The 16,969-nt window shown below is 41.6% G+C and overlaps 1 protein-coding gene across 1 annotated transcript in view; it reads right to left on the minus strand.

Annotated features, from left to right (window-relative positions):
- Positions 1–9,088: 9,088 nt before the first annotated feature.
- Positions 9,089–16,969, minus strand: part of LOC127652091 (adhesion G protein-coupled receptor L3-like) — a 156,878-nt gene continuing 148,997 nt past the window's right edge. Inside the window, exons 22-24 of the mRNA XM_052138153.1 lie at positions 15,396–15,521; positions 14,412–14,429; positions 9,089–13,299 (exon numbers count right to left, since the gene is read on the minus strand). Coding sequence (XP_051994113.1) covers positions 12,371–13,299; positions 14,412–14,429; positions 15,396–15,521 — 1,073 coding nt within the window. The 3' untranslated portion in view covers positions 9,089–12,370. The remainder of the gene's footprint in view (positions 13,300–14,411; positions 14,430–15,395; positions 15,522–16,969) is intronic.

Genomic DNA, 16,969 nt, shown 5'->3' on the forward strand with positions numbered 1-16,969 from the left:
GGTAGCTGTGGCAATGTGTTTCACTGTCCACTTCAGGTTATCGCGGCCCACCGGGAAAAGTCCCAGTTCTCCTGAAGGCTAGTCCGCCTCTGCATTATAATGTGATTAATATTCACTGAGCTAGCTAAAGGTGACAACGGCGAGGAGAACCTTCCTAAAATTATGCACACTGTAGAAACTATTCTGGAAAATAGTTACAATAAAAAATAATAGTGAGTAATCCTCTAATAATTTTTGAGCAGTCTTAAAGAGAAGTCTAAAATCATTAAACGTTAACTTCTTTAATCTTTCCCACATTTATTTGCCGTATTTGTTTTTCTCTGACATTTTCCGCTGACCTCCTTGCAATCCCTTTTGACCCCTATAGGGGTCCCCGGACCCCAGTTAGAAAACCCCTGGGTCAGGTGACTATATAGTAGAGACCCTTCCCAATCAGTGGGCCAAATTTCACAACTTTGCCCCAAAGGGATCTATGGGCTGCTACAGATTCCCCTGGTGGAGGAAGACCTTTAAGAGGTAGAACAAGAAGAAGAACAGTAGGGGGTTCACACCTTTTGCGCTTGGCTACTAATTATAGTGTGAAATGTGTTATGGTTATATTAAAAAGTAATCCTACTGATATGGATTCATACTGGTGCATTTAGATTTCATATTTTCATGGTTTTCAAATCCTTTATCCCAGCTATGGTGTATAACAGCATCCGGTTGAAATGATTATTACTAAAGTGTATTAAAAGATTTTCTGCACAACATGTTTAAAGTATCGTCAGTGCTGGGTTTCATCCTCATTAGTCACCATGCCAACAATCCCACAGCTGATTAACCCAAAATACCCGGGCACAGTGCACAAAGCACTGGTAATCACCACGGCAACATTACCAGCATACCAATGGAGCCGCACTCTCAACCCTGTACGCGCCTGCACATGATGAGTACCCACACACACATGCACACACACATCCATACACACACATTCATACACACACTCACATGCACACACACTCACACATCCATACACACACACATTTATACACACACATCCATACACATGCACACACACACATCCATACACGCACTCACATCCACACACACATCCATACACACACAACACTCACATGCACACACACACTCACATGCACACACACACATCCATACACACACACTCACATGCACACACACACTCACATGCACACACACATCCATACACACACACTCACATGCACACACACACTCACATGCACACACACACATCCATACACATGCACACACACACATCCATACACATGCACACACACACATCCATGCACACACACACATCGATACACGCACTCACATCCACACACACATCCATACACACACACTCACATGCACACACACACATCCATACACACGCACTCACTCACATGCACACACACACACATCTATACACACACTCACATTCACACACATTTACACACACACATTTATACACACACTCACATTTCTTCATCCTATAACAGAAAAGAAAACGCAACTTTAAGGTGTCTGTCAGTAATGACAATGACCTAATCAACTTGACTCATTCATTATTTATGGTGGGTGGTTACTTAGTATGCTGGATGGTCACACAAAGTGATTTTATAAAAATCCAAAATACCTTTAAATATACAAAATACCTTTAAATGTATCAAAATAAAATACAGCGTTTTGTATCTTGAAAATGCACAAAATAAATGTAAAATTGGTCGTTCAAGAAGGTATCACTTTATAGGCTGAAATCTATCTGGCAGCACGAGGTCCCCCTCGTGCTGCCAAAACAGCTCCAACCCCCATCTCAGAATAACGTTCTGACATGATATTCTTCTCAGCACAATTGTACAGAGTGGTTATCTGAGTTACCATAGACTTTGTCAGTTCAAACCAGTCTGTCCATTCTCTGTTGACCTCTCTCATCAACAAGAACTGCCGCTCACGGGATGTTTTTTGTTTTTGGCACCATTTGGAGTAAATTCTAGAGACTGTGTGTGTGTGAAAATCCCAGAAATCCTCAAACCAGCACGTCTGGCACCAACAATCATCCATGCGATTATCTAATTAGCCAATCGTGTGGCAGCAGTGCATAAAATCATGCAGATACGGGTCAGGAGCTTCAGTTAATGTTCATAACATTGGTTATCTTGTTACAATGGCACCTGTCAAGGCGTAGGAAATATATTAGGCAGCAAGTGAGCAGTCAGTTCTTGAATTTCATGTGCTGGAGGCAGGAACAATGGTGTTGACTTGGCCTCCAAATTCCCCAAATCTCAATTCGATTAAGGATCTATGGGATGTGTGTTAGATTTATTCTTGAAATAAAGACGTTTGTGTGGGTTAAAACACCTGTATGATTGTGCTGGGGAAACAATAATATCCTTATCCGTGTCTCTCTTGACACGGGTGTTTCCTCCTTTACCACACACACACACACACACACACACACACACACACACACACACACACACAGACAGAGACAGAGCCCCTTGTTTCTTCCTGTTTTAGAAAAGGCTGCAAGTCAAAGCAGACTAATAATTCATCTCATTATAGGAAACAGTTGAAATGTTTAATGAGCTGTGATATCCGGGTGATTGTGAACTTAACTTCCATTAGTGATAGGCTACAATGGTCAAACTGCAGTTACAATGTAAGGCTTAACCCTTGTGCGACCTTCGCATAATTTATGTCTTTTTCGTTTTTATTTTTTTCGATCATTTTGGCTGTTAATGCCAATGACATAAATTTAGCCAAAGGTGTGTATTTGTTGGGGAATTTTGATATTTCAAAAATCATAATAAAATTTTCATAATAATAATAATAATATAAAAATCCCCTTAGCATTTAGTATATGGAAAATAATTCATTTTGTGTGTGTGTGTGTTTTATCTTTTAATAAACAACAGTGGCATTACATAAACAAACTGGCATTTAAAGGGTTAAAATCCTGAAAATTAATATTTTGTAATTATGATCAGGACTGATGTTGGTTTCAAAACTCGCTGAAAGTGGAAAATAATATTAATATCTAATATTATTATAGCAGTGTTTTTTACAGGCATTTTTGTCCTCTAAGGACGTACTGAGTAAATTTTTTAAATTGATGCACAAGGGTTAAGAATCAAGCTACCACAAGGGAAATTGTTATAAGCTTTATGCATAACTAATTTAGGATTAAATTGTTTTCTTTTTCGGGTTTTGAATGAACAAAATACAGTATGTTGCACTTTAACTCACTGCAGCACACGTTTTGTCCACATGGTGGCAGTATTGATGTTTAGAACTTGCTACAAACAAAAGTGAGGAAGTGTGTTGAGTTTTTGGTATACAGTGGTTGTGGCTATGTACTTACTTACATATAGGACAAAATTGTCCCCAAATAAGGACTAAATCTGACAAAACCACACCTTTGGTACATTTAGGTGTGTCCTCAATTAAAAAAACACTTATGCAGATAACATTGTTTTTTTATTCCTGAGATTAGGATGCGGTCTATAGTCATTACAGTTTGTGTGAAATAAAATCAAGAAAGGTCTATGGAAATTAGTAAATGCAAATAAGATAAAAATAAAAAAATAAAAAAAAAGATATCATTAACTTTGCATGAAAACAGTAAAGGTTGCATGGAGAATAGTGCACATCGTTGTTTTATGAGAAAACGTCACATTTAGAACAATGGCATCCGATGATGCATCCTGTTTTAGCTGGTGAGACCCTGACCCGGTCTTATCCACATTCATTATGAAGATCTCTTTGCTGCAGGAAGCCCATCCGGACACATGTGACCTTTCTGAAAGAGATGCCATGAGAGGCAAATACTCTGACCCACGGCTGCCCTGCTGCGTTTACTCATGTGTCTTTCATTCTATAACACACGCTTTAAGGTGCATGTGGGAATGAGTCCTTACATATATTCAGACATGCATTACACTTCTGTTGCCCAACGTGATCTCTTTCTGTCAAGCTGCAGGAGAACAGATGCTGTGGGAATGCTACAGGGTTCTAAACACACTCACTCACACACACACACACACACACACACACACACACACGTTGGTGCAGATGGTTGCTTCTTGTTTTCTGTACAGAACACAATGCTATAAGCTATATGTCGTTTTCTGTTGTAATGCACTTCTCAGACCTATACAGTTGACCTGACAGGAGGACACACACACACACACACACACACACACACACACACACACATGTTGTGTTTCCATGTTTTATGGGGACTTTCCATAGACATAATGGTTTTTATACTGTACAAACTTTATATTCTATCCTCTAAACCTAACCCTACCCCTAAACCTAACCCTCACAGAAAACTTTCTGCATTTTTACATTTTCAAAAAACATAATTTAGTATGATTTATAAGCTGTTTTCCTCATGGGGACCGACAAAATGTCCCCACAAGGTCAAAAATTTCGGGTTTTACTATCCTTATGGGGACATTTGGTACCCACAAAGTGATAAATACACGCTCACACACACACACACACACACACACACACACACACACACACAGTGGACTTCAAATCTGTCACCAATGACAAACCAGGAAGCTGACTCTAATGACGAAAGATTTTAAAAATGGCCCTTTTTTTTACTTCATTGACACTTTTTTCATTCTCCTGGTCTTATTGTGCACGACTCACTCCAAAGAAGAAATGTTTGACTTTGCAAACTTACAATAAAATACATAATATCCAACTAAATCGTAATAATGGAAAAATCATAAGAAATCATACAATTGGTCTGGTACGAAAACGAACAACCCTGATAGCGCACATACATCACCCAGATGCCTGTGCGTGTTTACATCTGGAAGATGTATTATTTACATAGTTTGCACATCTGCAATATGTCTGAAGGTGTTTCATCTCTGATGTCAATTGAACACCGAGCAAATGTCTTTGAGACGCTTGTGATTTAGAATAAATATAAATTTGCTCTTTTTAAGATGTTTATCAAATGTTAATTAGCGTGCGATACATTCCAGATGGAACACTCTTAAACATCTCTTTAAACGGAGAGAAACAAACAATTGAACCACGTAATTACGATTTTTCACCCCTCACTTTTAAATGCTCACTTTTAGTATATCCACAAGACAATAGGCAATAAACAATACGCTTAGAAAAGTTAGTGATTTTATCACATTAGAATCATTTTTACAACTTTGTTACCATGACCAGGGCTGGACAGGTAATCTGGCATACCGGGCATTTTCCCGGTGGGCCGATGCGCTTTGGGGCCGATCAGGGGTGGACTGAACTGTGAACCAAGTGGGCCAGTGGGTCAGGCGCGAATAAGCTAAAATGAGCCGCCGCCGCGTTATGCAGAATGGACCACAAAACGCCACCGCAATATGCAGTTAAGGACAGCGAACGAACTGAATATAAAGGTTGAATTCCTCGCAGTGATTTGGTCACAGTGAAGGTCAGGGGGTTGAGACAAAGGTAATATGTACTTACGGATATCTTCATATACCTGTGTTAAAGTAACCATGTTTAATTTTGTGATTACTATGATTTTACTAAAAAATACCATAGTGTGTGTGTGAGCGTGTGTATGTGTGTGCGCGCACGTGTGTGTGCGCGCGCCTGTGTGTGCATGTGCTCCTCCTGTGATTACCTTGCTTCCATTGAAGCACACAAGAAGCTCTTTGGAACATTTGCAAATCATGCTAGGATAACCCCCCCTCCCCAATTCATACTGTAATCCCCCCAATGTTCAAGCCAAACTCCCTTGTATTCACGTGAGACATGTGGACATGAGTGTTAGAGTGCACAAGTGATGCTGAGAACTCTTATCACAGTGAGACTTCTGCTCCTTCCTTTGTTGTCCCTTTACCCAGAATCCCAACACTCTCGTTCTCACACACACACGCACGCGCACGCACACACACACTCACTGTTGACTGCGAGAACTTTAGCAGCACTGTTATGATTCTGCCTCTGATAGCTTGCTGTTGCCATTTTTTATGGTTACCCTGAATTGCCTAAATCCTAAAGAGAATGAAAAATTGCAGTTAAAGTTAAATAAGCCGAGATATAATAGGGAGAAAGTTAACTATAGCGTAACTATAAACATTTGAACTTCTGCTGCAAATGCACACTGGTGTAGACATTCATTGACCAATGGGAATCCCAGAGACAAAAACATGGCGGGCAAACTCACATGCTGCGTGTTCATTCCCTGTCCTCTATTATCTTTCTGTCTGGCTAAAACGATAGGAATCGTGGAGAGCGAGCCTGGAGAAGAGTGTCAATGTTTCCGGATACATCGTCAAAAATATATATTTTAAATAGCCATCTCTATCCGTGACCGCCTCTTCCCTGTGTGGTACACGCCTTTCAAATGAACCGTTAGCACTAGCATGCATCAAATGCTCTGTCTGAGCTTTCCCTAGTGTGTAAGTGCCCTCAGCCTCCTCGTTTGCATGACCACCTCCCATGTCTGCTGACACCGGTTCGAATCCCGCTCAGAGCAGGATCGGCTACATAGACCTTCTTTTTTTTGTTTGGCTGATACTTTAGAGGTTTTTGAGTTGATACTGACCAGTGTGGATTCAGCATCAGAGATAGTATACAATGAGACAGGTCACTGTCTCACAAGGAATGGAAGTCCCTTACAGTTAAAAGAGACAATCACCTCTTTGTTAAAGATATCACCTAAGAGTTAACTCCAGAGATTGTGTGTGTATTCGCAAAAGTGACCTGAAAAAAATATATATATATATATATATATGTGTGTGTGTGTGTGTGTGTGTGTGTGTTTTGTGATCTGAGCTAAACAAGCACAATATATAACCCCTTTATTGTCAGATTTTATTGCCGTATTGATAGTAATCTTGACCACCGTTTTGGAGATTTCAATCATTCCCCATTCCAGGAGACAGGAGCTGTGCTTGTATAGCTGAATGTAATTTCCAAAATATGGGATGTCAGGAGAAGAGTCATTTACAATCATGAGGAATGCGATTCTTCATTGGATGATTCAGTAACAACATTACTGACCTGACTTGCTTTATAAGGACTTTGTTCAGCATTAGACAAAAGCAAAAGGTTTCAGTTTCCGATGCCGTTGTAGAAACAGCCTAATCACAGGTGTACTTGTGGGTGCATAATTAATGTATCCCTTAATAGAAAGTTCTTAAAATCATGGCATTACAGAGAAAAAGTGAGAAGTATTCAGCCGTTCATGTGATCTCTGCATGGCGGCGCACATGAGGGTTCATTCTGCTCCATACAGAATAAAATAGCTATTTCTCTAAGACTGATATACTGTCGCTGAAGTCTTCATCTTATCTCATTTATTATGTTCTTAAACGCTTTCAAGAGAGGAAAACCTTCTGCTGTTGTAGCCCATTCACCTCAAGGTTTGACATGTTGTGCATTCTGAGCTCACCACAATTGTAGTACTTATCGTAGCCTTTCTGTCAGCTCAAACCAGTCTGGCCATTCTTCATTGACCTCTCTCAACAAGGCGTCCACATCCCCAGAACTGCCGCTCGCGGAATGTTTTTTGTTTTTGGGACCATTCTAGAGTAAATTCTAGAGACTTGTTGTGAGTAAAAATCCCAGAAATACTCAAACCAGCCCGTCTGGCACCAACAATCATGCCATGGTTGAAATCACTGAGATAAATTTTTTTTCTCCATTCTGATGGTTGATGTGAACATTAACTGAAGCTCCTGTCCCGTGTCTGCATGATTATATGCAATGCACTGCTGCCACACGATTGGCTGATTAGATAATCACATGAATAAGTAGGTGTACAGGTGTACCTAATAAAGTGCGTCGTGAGTGTACATTCACGATGTGTCTAGATTTGACTTCTGACTCCTACCGCACACTCGTTTACTCACACTGAGGGTATTTATATTTCATATTTACATGTATGTAAGGGGCATTGTGACAAGAGTGGTCATATGCCGTTAAAACGTTTCTCACAGTTCAGGACTGGACTGGGAAGAGAAATCGTCCCGGGATTTTACCCGGGGGAGGGGGCGTTGTTCGCTGTCCTTTTCTGCATATCGCGGCGGCACATTTTAGCTTATCTCGGGCCGCTTCCCGCCTCATCGCGCAGGCCCTCTCGGTTCTCCCCGATGGCCAGTCCGCCCCAAAGTGCGTCGGCCCACCGGGATAATGCCCGGTATGCCAGATTCCCAATCCAGCCCTGCTCATGTTATAGAGGACAGCTTGGGTAAAACTCTCACGGGCCATGTGATCACAGAGGCCACGCTGAGATCCAGCGCATATCCTCTCCAGTCTCGTTTAATTAACCTGAGACAAAGCGAGGCGAAGAGTGCAGTCTTTTTCTGTCTGTCTCACACTCCATGTTGACTAGCTCATTTGTCCTCTGTGTGTGTGTGTGTGTGTGTGTGTGTGTGTGCTTGGCAATGGGTGTTTGGACGGTTACAAGTTTCCTTACTTAAAGCCCTTTCACTTTCCAGTCTCATCGGCTGCCTACACACTCCATACTCATGTCAAACGCAGGACAGGGCTCTAGAGTATGAAGCTATATATTCCGCTTGGGGGGAGGAAAAGCTGCATCAAGTGCCTGTCAAAAACGTCTGATAAATATTCATGAAGGTGGTAACATTTGGCAGAGCGATCTCTCACAGACACACTGGCACGCACGGGCTGTCTGACATTTGGGCGTGTTTGCAGACGGACGTGTGTCTGTTTGCATGGAAAGACATGAAGATCAATAGGTCGTAATTACTCCGTTTGTGCTGGCGCTCCTCTCGGATGTGCATAATTAATTGCTAGTGCGCTCATTTGAGTGGTGCCGGTACTGACGACTCTTTGTAAGGGCCGAAACTGGGTCAGTACAGAGAGAGACTGACTGTTAAAGGCTTCCGACTGCTTTCCCAGACAGAGATTAAGTCTAGTCCAAAAGGATTTTCAACAGAGAATCACAATTCACAGTACAATTTACTACACGACAATCCTGCCCTGAAAAACGGCCCATAGGAGTCGTGACCAAACCTCACCTTGTTCAGAGCTCGGGTCTAGGATGGACAAATCGAATTCAATGAAATAAAGAAGAAGAAGAAGAATCTCCCCCTGTGAAATATTGTAAATATTAATTCAGTCATTTTATTTGTTGGCAAACAACTTTCACTGTTACAACAAATATTAGTTATGAGTTCATTCAGTTCGGAATGCATATGAAAAGAATAAATAATAATTTCACTGATATTGTAATAATAATAATATTGATGATAATAACAATAGAAAAAGGTCTCAGTGCCGATTCCGATTCGTTTCAGACCCTCTCCAAGATCCTACATTTCTGATCTGTTGAAAAATAAAGAATAAAAAACAACAGAGTCACAGGAATAAATATGCAGTCCATAATCTCGGGGTGGGTTAACAAGGGAAAGATGTGCAAGCTACAGGAAGTCTCAGTCTGAGAACAAGTAAACAGTAGTTTTTTAGAAACCGACCTTTACAAGGCTGTTGCCATGTTGGAAAGCACTCCGTTTAAGGTTCCATGTATCCTAGTCTGTAGGTCATTTACGGGGCTACTTCATTGGTTTACACATGCTTCATCTGGACTGCATGATTTGAAATCATGATTTCTCCAGTGAATTCATTTCAAGGAATATTCAGGGTACGACACACGTTAAGCTCAGTCGACAGCATTTGTGGCATAATAATGAATTTCGACTCGTCCCTCCTTTTCTTAAAAAAAAAAAGCAAAAATCGAGATTACAGTGAGACACTTACAATGGAAGTGAATGGGGGCAAATTTCGATTTTTGCTTTTTTTATTTTTTTATTTTATTTATTTATATGTATATATATAAAGAAAACTGTTAAACTTAAAAACAGACTTGGTGTGTGAAATCTTCACAATAATAGCCCCCCCCCCCTCCGAGAACAATTTTAGCCTGGTTACAATGAGATCCAACCGACTCATTTGATTGGAATGGTCGTCGTTCTTCAACCAATTTCTGCTCTTAAACACGCATGGTGATGTGTTCAAGGGTAAGCGCTCTAGAATTGATGACATTACAACATGCCTGTATCTCGGACGGCTATGGGATCCTATCTGCAATAGCCGTCCATCACACAACAGTCGGTTCCCCAGAGTCTCTTGGATATAATCAACACAGTGAAAAATAGAATGACAAAGTGTTGCGTTTGGAAAAAAGAGAGAGCAATGGTCATCCTTTCAAACAAGAGTGTTGCAACAGTGTTTTTTGGCTATAATGAAGAGAGAGAGAGAGAGATTGTGTGTGTGTGTGTGTGTGTGCATGTTGATATGTATGCGTGTAAGTGTGTGTGCTGTGTGGTATAAGGGATAGTTTTATGAAGGACCATCACAGCATCATGGGATTGGTCTAGCCTACAAAAACACATACGAGGGGCAAAATATGTCAAAAACATGAAACGCATACGATCATATGCAACATCAGGGATCTGTACATTTTGCATGAAAATTTGCTCCATTTCGTTGTAACTGGTGAACATTACCTCTCGATAACTGAGAGTGTTACTGAAAAATAAACCTATGAAAAAACAGATGCTTCCTTAGTCTTTAAGGTTAGATGCACCTGTGTGATTTTACACTCAGAAACGAGATCGGTGCTAAACGAGAAGGAACGTGTGCAGCACAGTATCATAGAGAAGTCTAGAGGAATTGTGGGTAATGCAGTTCGGTATGATCAAAGAGTTCAGAGTCTGTGTTGGTGGTCACATTATAGTACACAGTCCCCTAAAATGGCATTTACAAGCTCTCCGCACATCGCAGCAATCCTTTAGAGCAGAGGTGCCCAAACTTTTTCCAATGAAGGGCCAAAAATCCAACTTGATTGAGGGCCATGGGCCGGAAGTAAACGTTGCATTATAAAAAACTCAAAGCCTGAAAATCATTTTGAAAATTGGATTCCCCCCCTTCACGGCTCATTGTTTAACCTTACAGAATTCTTTTAGGTCAAATACTTTAATTTAAACAATTCTATTTTAAAATGGCACATTTCAATAATCTCTACGTTGCTTGATGTGCATTTCGACTGAGGCAAAAACTTTTTTCTCACTCACATATTTCCTTTTATGGCACGTGCCAATGTCTAAATCTCTATAAATCTCCACTTTTACTTTCACTTTCAGAGTTTAACCACTGGAGTCTTACGGATCACTTTTATGCTACCTTTATGTGATTTCTGGAGCTTCAATATCCTAGTCACCATTTACTTGCATTGTAAGGACCAACAAAGCTGATCTATTCTTCAAAAAATCTTCATCTGCGAATTTTCATTTTTGGATGAACTGTCCCATCTTGTTCAACATCTGAACAACGGACGGCGCGAAACAAATAACGTCTAGCGAAATGCAAAAGAAGATCGTGATGGATACGTCTGGAACTATATCAAATTGCAGGGGAAATTGTTTTGCCCAGAGCCTCCGTTCAATTCCGACCCTGGATGGGACTAGAGATGGAGATGAGAGATGTAACGGGTGTTTAAGTGTCTCTCTCTTCATCATGCAGCTGGTCCACAAAGAATTTGAGCTATTTCTGCCTTCCTTGCAAATGTGCTGCATTATGAATAATGAGGGAGCGCCACGATATGAAAGGCGTTTGCCGTCAGGCGGTTGCCATGTTTACAGCTTTGTTGAATATAAACAGGAATGATGTAGTTTTATCACGTCGCTCACTTACAGAGACGCTGTATAACGCCAAATTGACAGGTTTAGAAAGCTTATACATTTGCAACATGTTAAGTTCAGTAACTATGTGACAAAGCACTTCCTTGCTGCAACTTCAACAAGTGCTCAAACGATTGATTTGATGTGTTTACTGTATTTGCATCTTAATATTTTTATTTGTATTTGTCATATACGTCAAGGCGGGCCGAATTAAAAGTCATCATGGAGCAACTTTGGCCCGCGGTCCCTGGTTTGGGCATCTCTGCTTTAGAGCCATCGGATGAAGGTTTCTGTAGTGCTCATTTTGGAGGTTAAGGAGAGCTATGGAAATGATCCAGGGAGGAAAAAGTCTGTCTGACTGGAATACATGTCTCCTAATTGACTAGCGAGTCATGTCTGAATAGTTTCATTCAGCAGATCCATTTGCAAAGAGATTCACGAGAAAACGTCCACGAGACCTGCCTACACATGGTAGTCTTTGTTCTAGAGAAGGAATGGGTTCCTAGTTCTGGTTACAGGATTTTGGTGCGGTTTGGTACAGGATACTTGTATTTACTGAAATCGGGGGCTATCTGGAATCAGTCTTTCTACGGATCTATCAGTGCAGTAGGTAGTGTATCCCATGCCTTGTGCATTGTGTCACACTCTCACACACACAGTCAGAATGCTTGCGTGACTGTGTGTGTATGCGTCAGTGTCTATAGGCTGGTGACCAGCTGTGAGGGGTCGGGTGGCTGTTCCTCGGGCGACGAGTCTTCTTTCTCAGGTGGGGCGATGAATCCGTCACTGCCCCCCCGACCCATCTGGTAGTAGCTCTCTAGTTCCTGTATGTGGATCCGCGTGCCGAGGTTGGGCATGCTCTTGTAATACACATCATCTGTCTCCATGACAACCCCTTTGCCGTTGGCCAGGTGCAGCTCACTCCCCTCTTCCTCCTCACCATCATCATCATCATCATCATCCTCATCATCTTCGTCATCATGGAGACCGTTGATGAGGTCATCTGTGCCGCGTGGGAGGTCAGTAAGCGTGGGCATGCTGGTATAGAGTGAGTCTCTGGGCGGGGAGTGCGTGTGCGCGCGGGGAGTGTGCGTGTGCGAGGAGTGCGTGTGTGTGTCATTAGGGAGCAGTGGGAAGAAGCTCTCGCTGTTCTCTTGTGGCAGGCGGCGGTGGGCTGAGAACGTGTGCAAGGGGGCGTGGTTTTCTGGAGGGGGCGGTCTCGGTGGGAGGAGCGGTGCTTGTGACTCCTCCCTAATGAGCTCTAGACTTAGCCCAGCCCCGTCGTCGTGCCGATGAAATGCTGCAGGGTTATCGAGCACCATGACGTCCTCATTTGCAATGGAAGATGACCCCGTGACCCCGCCGTTGGCCAGGTGGTTGTTGAGTTTGTTGGTTAAGGTCCCCTGGTGAGCTTTCCCCTGTCGCTCTTGAGTGTTCAGGTATGACGGAGCGTAGTTTGCTGTCAGCTCTTTCAAGATCTTTTTCTCAAGCGTGGTCGGCGGCTCGCTGCCACGAGAACTGTAGGTAAGGTAATCACCTGCTGTCACGGCGTAGCTGTTGCCATGGTTACCATTAAGAGGCAGCGTATCCATGACGCTGGAGTCTCGTGCGTTATTGAGGATGCTCTCTGAAATGAAGGAAAGGGAACAACATCGACATAAATGCCTCGACTAACAACATTTGATTTCAACCTATTCCATTCTCAAATCACATTTAAAGGGACAGTTCATCCAAAAATGAAAATTCTCAGATGAAGATTTTTTTAAGAATAGCTCAGCTTTGTAGGTCCTTACAATGCAAGTAAATGGTGACTAGGACATTGAAGCTCCAAAAATCACATAAAGGTAGCATAAAAGTGATCCATAAGTCTCCAGTGGTTAAACTTTGAAAGTGAAAGTAAAAGTGGAGATTTATAGTAAAAAAGTACATAAATATTGATCTGTTTTTCACCCACACCTATCGTATTGCTTATGAAGATATAGATTTAACCACCGGGGTCTTATGGATCACTTTTATGCTGCCTTTATGTGCTTTTTGGAGCTTCAAAGTTCTGGCCAACATTCACTTGCATTGTAAGAACCTACAGAGCTGAAATATTCTGCTAAAAATCTTCATTTGTGTTCTGCAGAAGAAAGAAAGTCATAAACATCTGGGATTGCATGAGGGTGATGAGAGAGTCTTTATTTATTCACTCTCATTTACTCATAGAACACAAAATGAGACATTAGGCAGAATTTTAGGGACTGACACCCTCAGTCACCTGTCCACTTTCAATGCATAATTTATTTCTTTATTTTTTTATCATGCAATGGCCATAAATGTGGACTGAGGCAAACGTTCTACCTAATATTTCCTTTTGTGTTTCTCGGAAGTAATTAAGACATACAGCTTTGAAACAACAAGAGGGTGAGTTAATGATGACAGAATTAAACATTTTAGGTGAATTATCCCTTTAAATTCCAGTACATCTTCATTGTAGTTCTATATACAGTATGATTTATGATTGCTGGTCAAATGAAATCATTTCACATTAAGTGTGCTTTATGAAAGATGATATCTAATAGGATATTAACTTTACTCTTATCAAAACAGAAACCTATGAAAACAGGAGGAATGCAGATTGAACGGGAGAGGAGAAGAAGAGGGGAGGGGTGAGAAAGAGAAGAGAGGAAGAGATTTAAGAAGCACAGGAGAATATACTATAAATGTGGAGCCGTTGTGAAAGTAAATGAATCATACTTGAATCTCTGTAGGAGGCTGCAGACCCACATGAAAAGCGAGGGAGAGAAAGAGAGAAATTATTACACATATAAATGCTTCTAGAATATGTCTACAGAAAGAGAGAGAAGTATTATAATCAGCCCAGACTGTAACAGGCATTAGTGACCAAACGCTGCCCTGCTGAGTTCAGGACGGACTAAAATGTTCTTATTACACAGAATTATTAAGCATAACAGATGAACACATACAGTAAACAACATATACAAGCTAATTAGACAGACACAGGAAGTATGTAAGCAAGACATCATTGCTAACTCTGTATTGTTCTGTGTGTCTATATTTACTGTAAGGTGTATATCTACATTTACATTTATGCATTTGGCAGACGCATTTATCCAAAGCGACTTACAGAGCCCTTAATACAGGGACAATCCCCCCGGAGCACCCTGGAGTTAAGTCCCTTGCTCAAGGACACAATGGTGGTGGCTGTGGGGATCGAACCAGCAACCTTCTGATTACCACCACTCCGTTGTGTGTCTCCATATCTGAATGTGTGTCTGTACTTCTAATTGGTGTATGTGACATTTCAGCTCTCATCGCCCAGGAGAAAATTTTTGCAGCAATTTCGCACTCTTCCCTTCAAAATTAACATCTCAGAGTTTCAAATGATGAATTGGCCCAAAAAAAAAAAAATTAAAAATAATAATATTTTTTTTTTTTTTTTGGTTTCTTTACCACTACCAAGTGCTGTAGGGACACTATTTAGGCATCTGTACACTGCCAGCCCTCGACACTTTGTTAATTGTATTCACGTGACTGAGAGGCAAACTTCTGGCTTCATCGGACAACTCCATCATCCCCTGTGAAATCACCCTTTATTTGGGCAAACCCTTTAACTGCCATTATGCACAGGTTTTTTCAAGGAGGAGCCATGTAAACGCACCTTTGAGACTGAGAAACTATTACCATCCGAGTTTGTGAATGTGTATGTGAGAGGCAAACCTTGCGTGTTGAACATGTTGGCAGTAGGGTTATTGTACACAGCAGACTCTCCGAGTAGTGTGTTATAGGGATTAGTGCCATGAGGACGTAACAGAGCATTGGAGATGAGATGGTTAGCCATGGTACCTACATTACCCACAAATAGAGAGAGACAGAGAGGAAGTGACAGATATGAAAGGCAGGAAGAAAAGGTTGAGAGAGCACAGAAAGAGAGCAACAAAGGGACAGAAAAAATATGAACAATAAACAGTTAGGATGATGCAGACGAATCAGTAAACTTGGGTTTAAAAAGCTCTATACTAGCAAGCTCGTATGGGTCAGAGAATGTGAGCGGTGTGGAGTGGAAGTTAAGAGAGGAGTGGGGCGAGGAACGTTTAGCATCTGTGTTCTCGCTCTCTCTAAGATCGCTCTGATACACAACACATTAATAAGCAATGTAATTGCATGTCAACAAGAATTCAAATGGGTTAAACACCGTGATAATAGACGATTAACAGTCAGAATGAGAGAAAGATGGAATTGGGGCAATATTATTGGAATGCCAAAAATGTCAAATACAAAATGATGCAGTGAAAATTATTGATGGAGAGGGTGAACGCAAGTACGGGGACTCCCAAAGATTCATTGTGGAATTCATTCAGACATGACGAGTGAAAAAATCATGATGAGGTTTTCATTTTACATATGGGAATAAAATATAAAAGGTGGGAAATACATTTCAAGGATTTTTTTTGCTGGCCTGGTCGGGCCAGTATTATAGTTTAATATACAACTGAACCAAAAAGACACACGCAAATGTGTCGGACAGCTGTCCGTAAATCTCTCTCTCTGTCGCACTGCCGTCTTCGGTCGGCCCTTATCCCTCTCGAGGGCTAACTAGCCTGATTAGGGGCCGGGTGGGCGGAACCGGGCCCGCCCTCTGCCCTGCCACATTCCTCCCCCGTTCTCTCAGGCCGGGGAGCCAGTTAGCCATGACGTATACCCCCCCATCCCCCCTCCCCCCCTACCCTTTCCCTGGGTACTTTACTGTGGAGCAGCAAATGGATGGAAATTGTGCTGCGGAGCGATTTCAATGTGAGAAATGGAAAACCTTGAGAGGATTTTTAGTGGAATGATACCAAATACATTGAATACGGAAGGGGAAATCGCTGCCGGTCCAATCTGCTCTCATAATCTGGTTTGGGTGGACAGGAATGTCAAACATCCCATGTGGACTCTAATACCAGTACAGAGCTCAGCATAGATGTTTATGTTGGACAGCTATAATTGTTGGACTTTTTGTCGCATCATGACCTGCCAGTTTGATTTGTTTTGGGAACAGCCCCCCCCCCATGGTTTCAGCACTGATGCAGCTGTATGACTCACTTTATATTTCAAAGCTCATATTCTTTATTTGCAAAGGACAGAGGAGCTCGGAGGAGCAGATTATATTAGCGTTTGGGCAGACAAGGTTTGAGAATGAGCAGAACATCAGATCACACGTACACACACACACATAGACGTCTGATCCTTTTGGACCTCAGTATAATTAGTGTCAGCAAGTTGGAGGGCTATTATATTGTCGTTCCAGATTC

The sequence above is a fragment of the Xyrauchen texanus genome, chromosome 11 (assembly GCF_025860055.1).
Source record: "Xyrauchen texanus isolate HMW12.3.18 chromosome 11, RBS_HiC_50CHRs, whole genome shotgun sequence".
In the NCBI taxonomy this organism is placed as follows: domain Eukaryota; kingdom Metazoa; phylum Chordata; class Actinopteri; order Cypriniformes; family Catostomidae; genus Xyrauchen; species Xyrauchen texanus.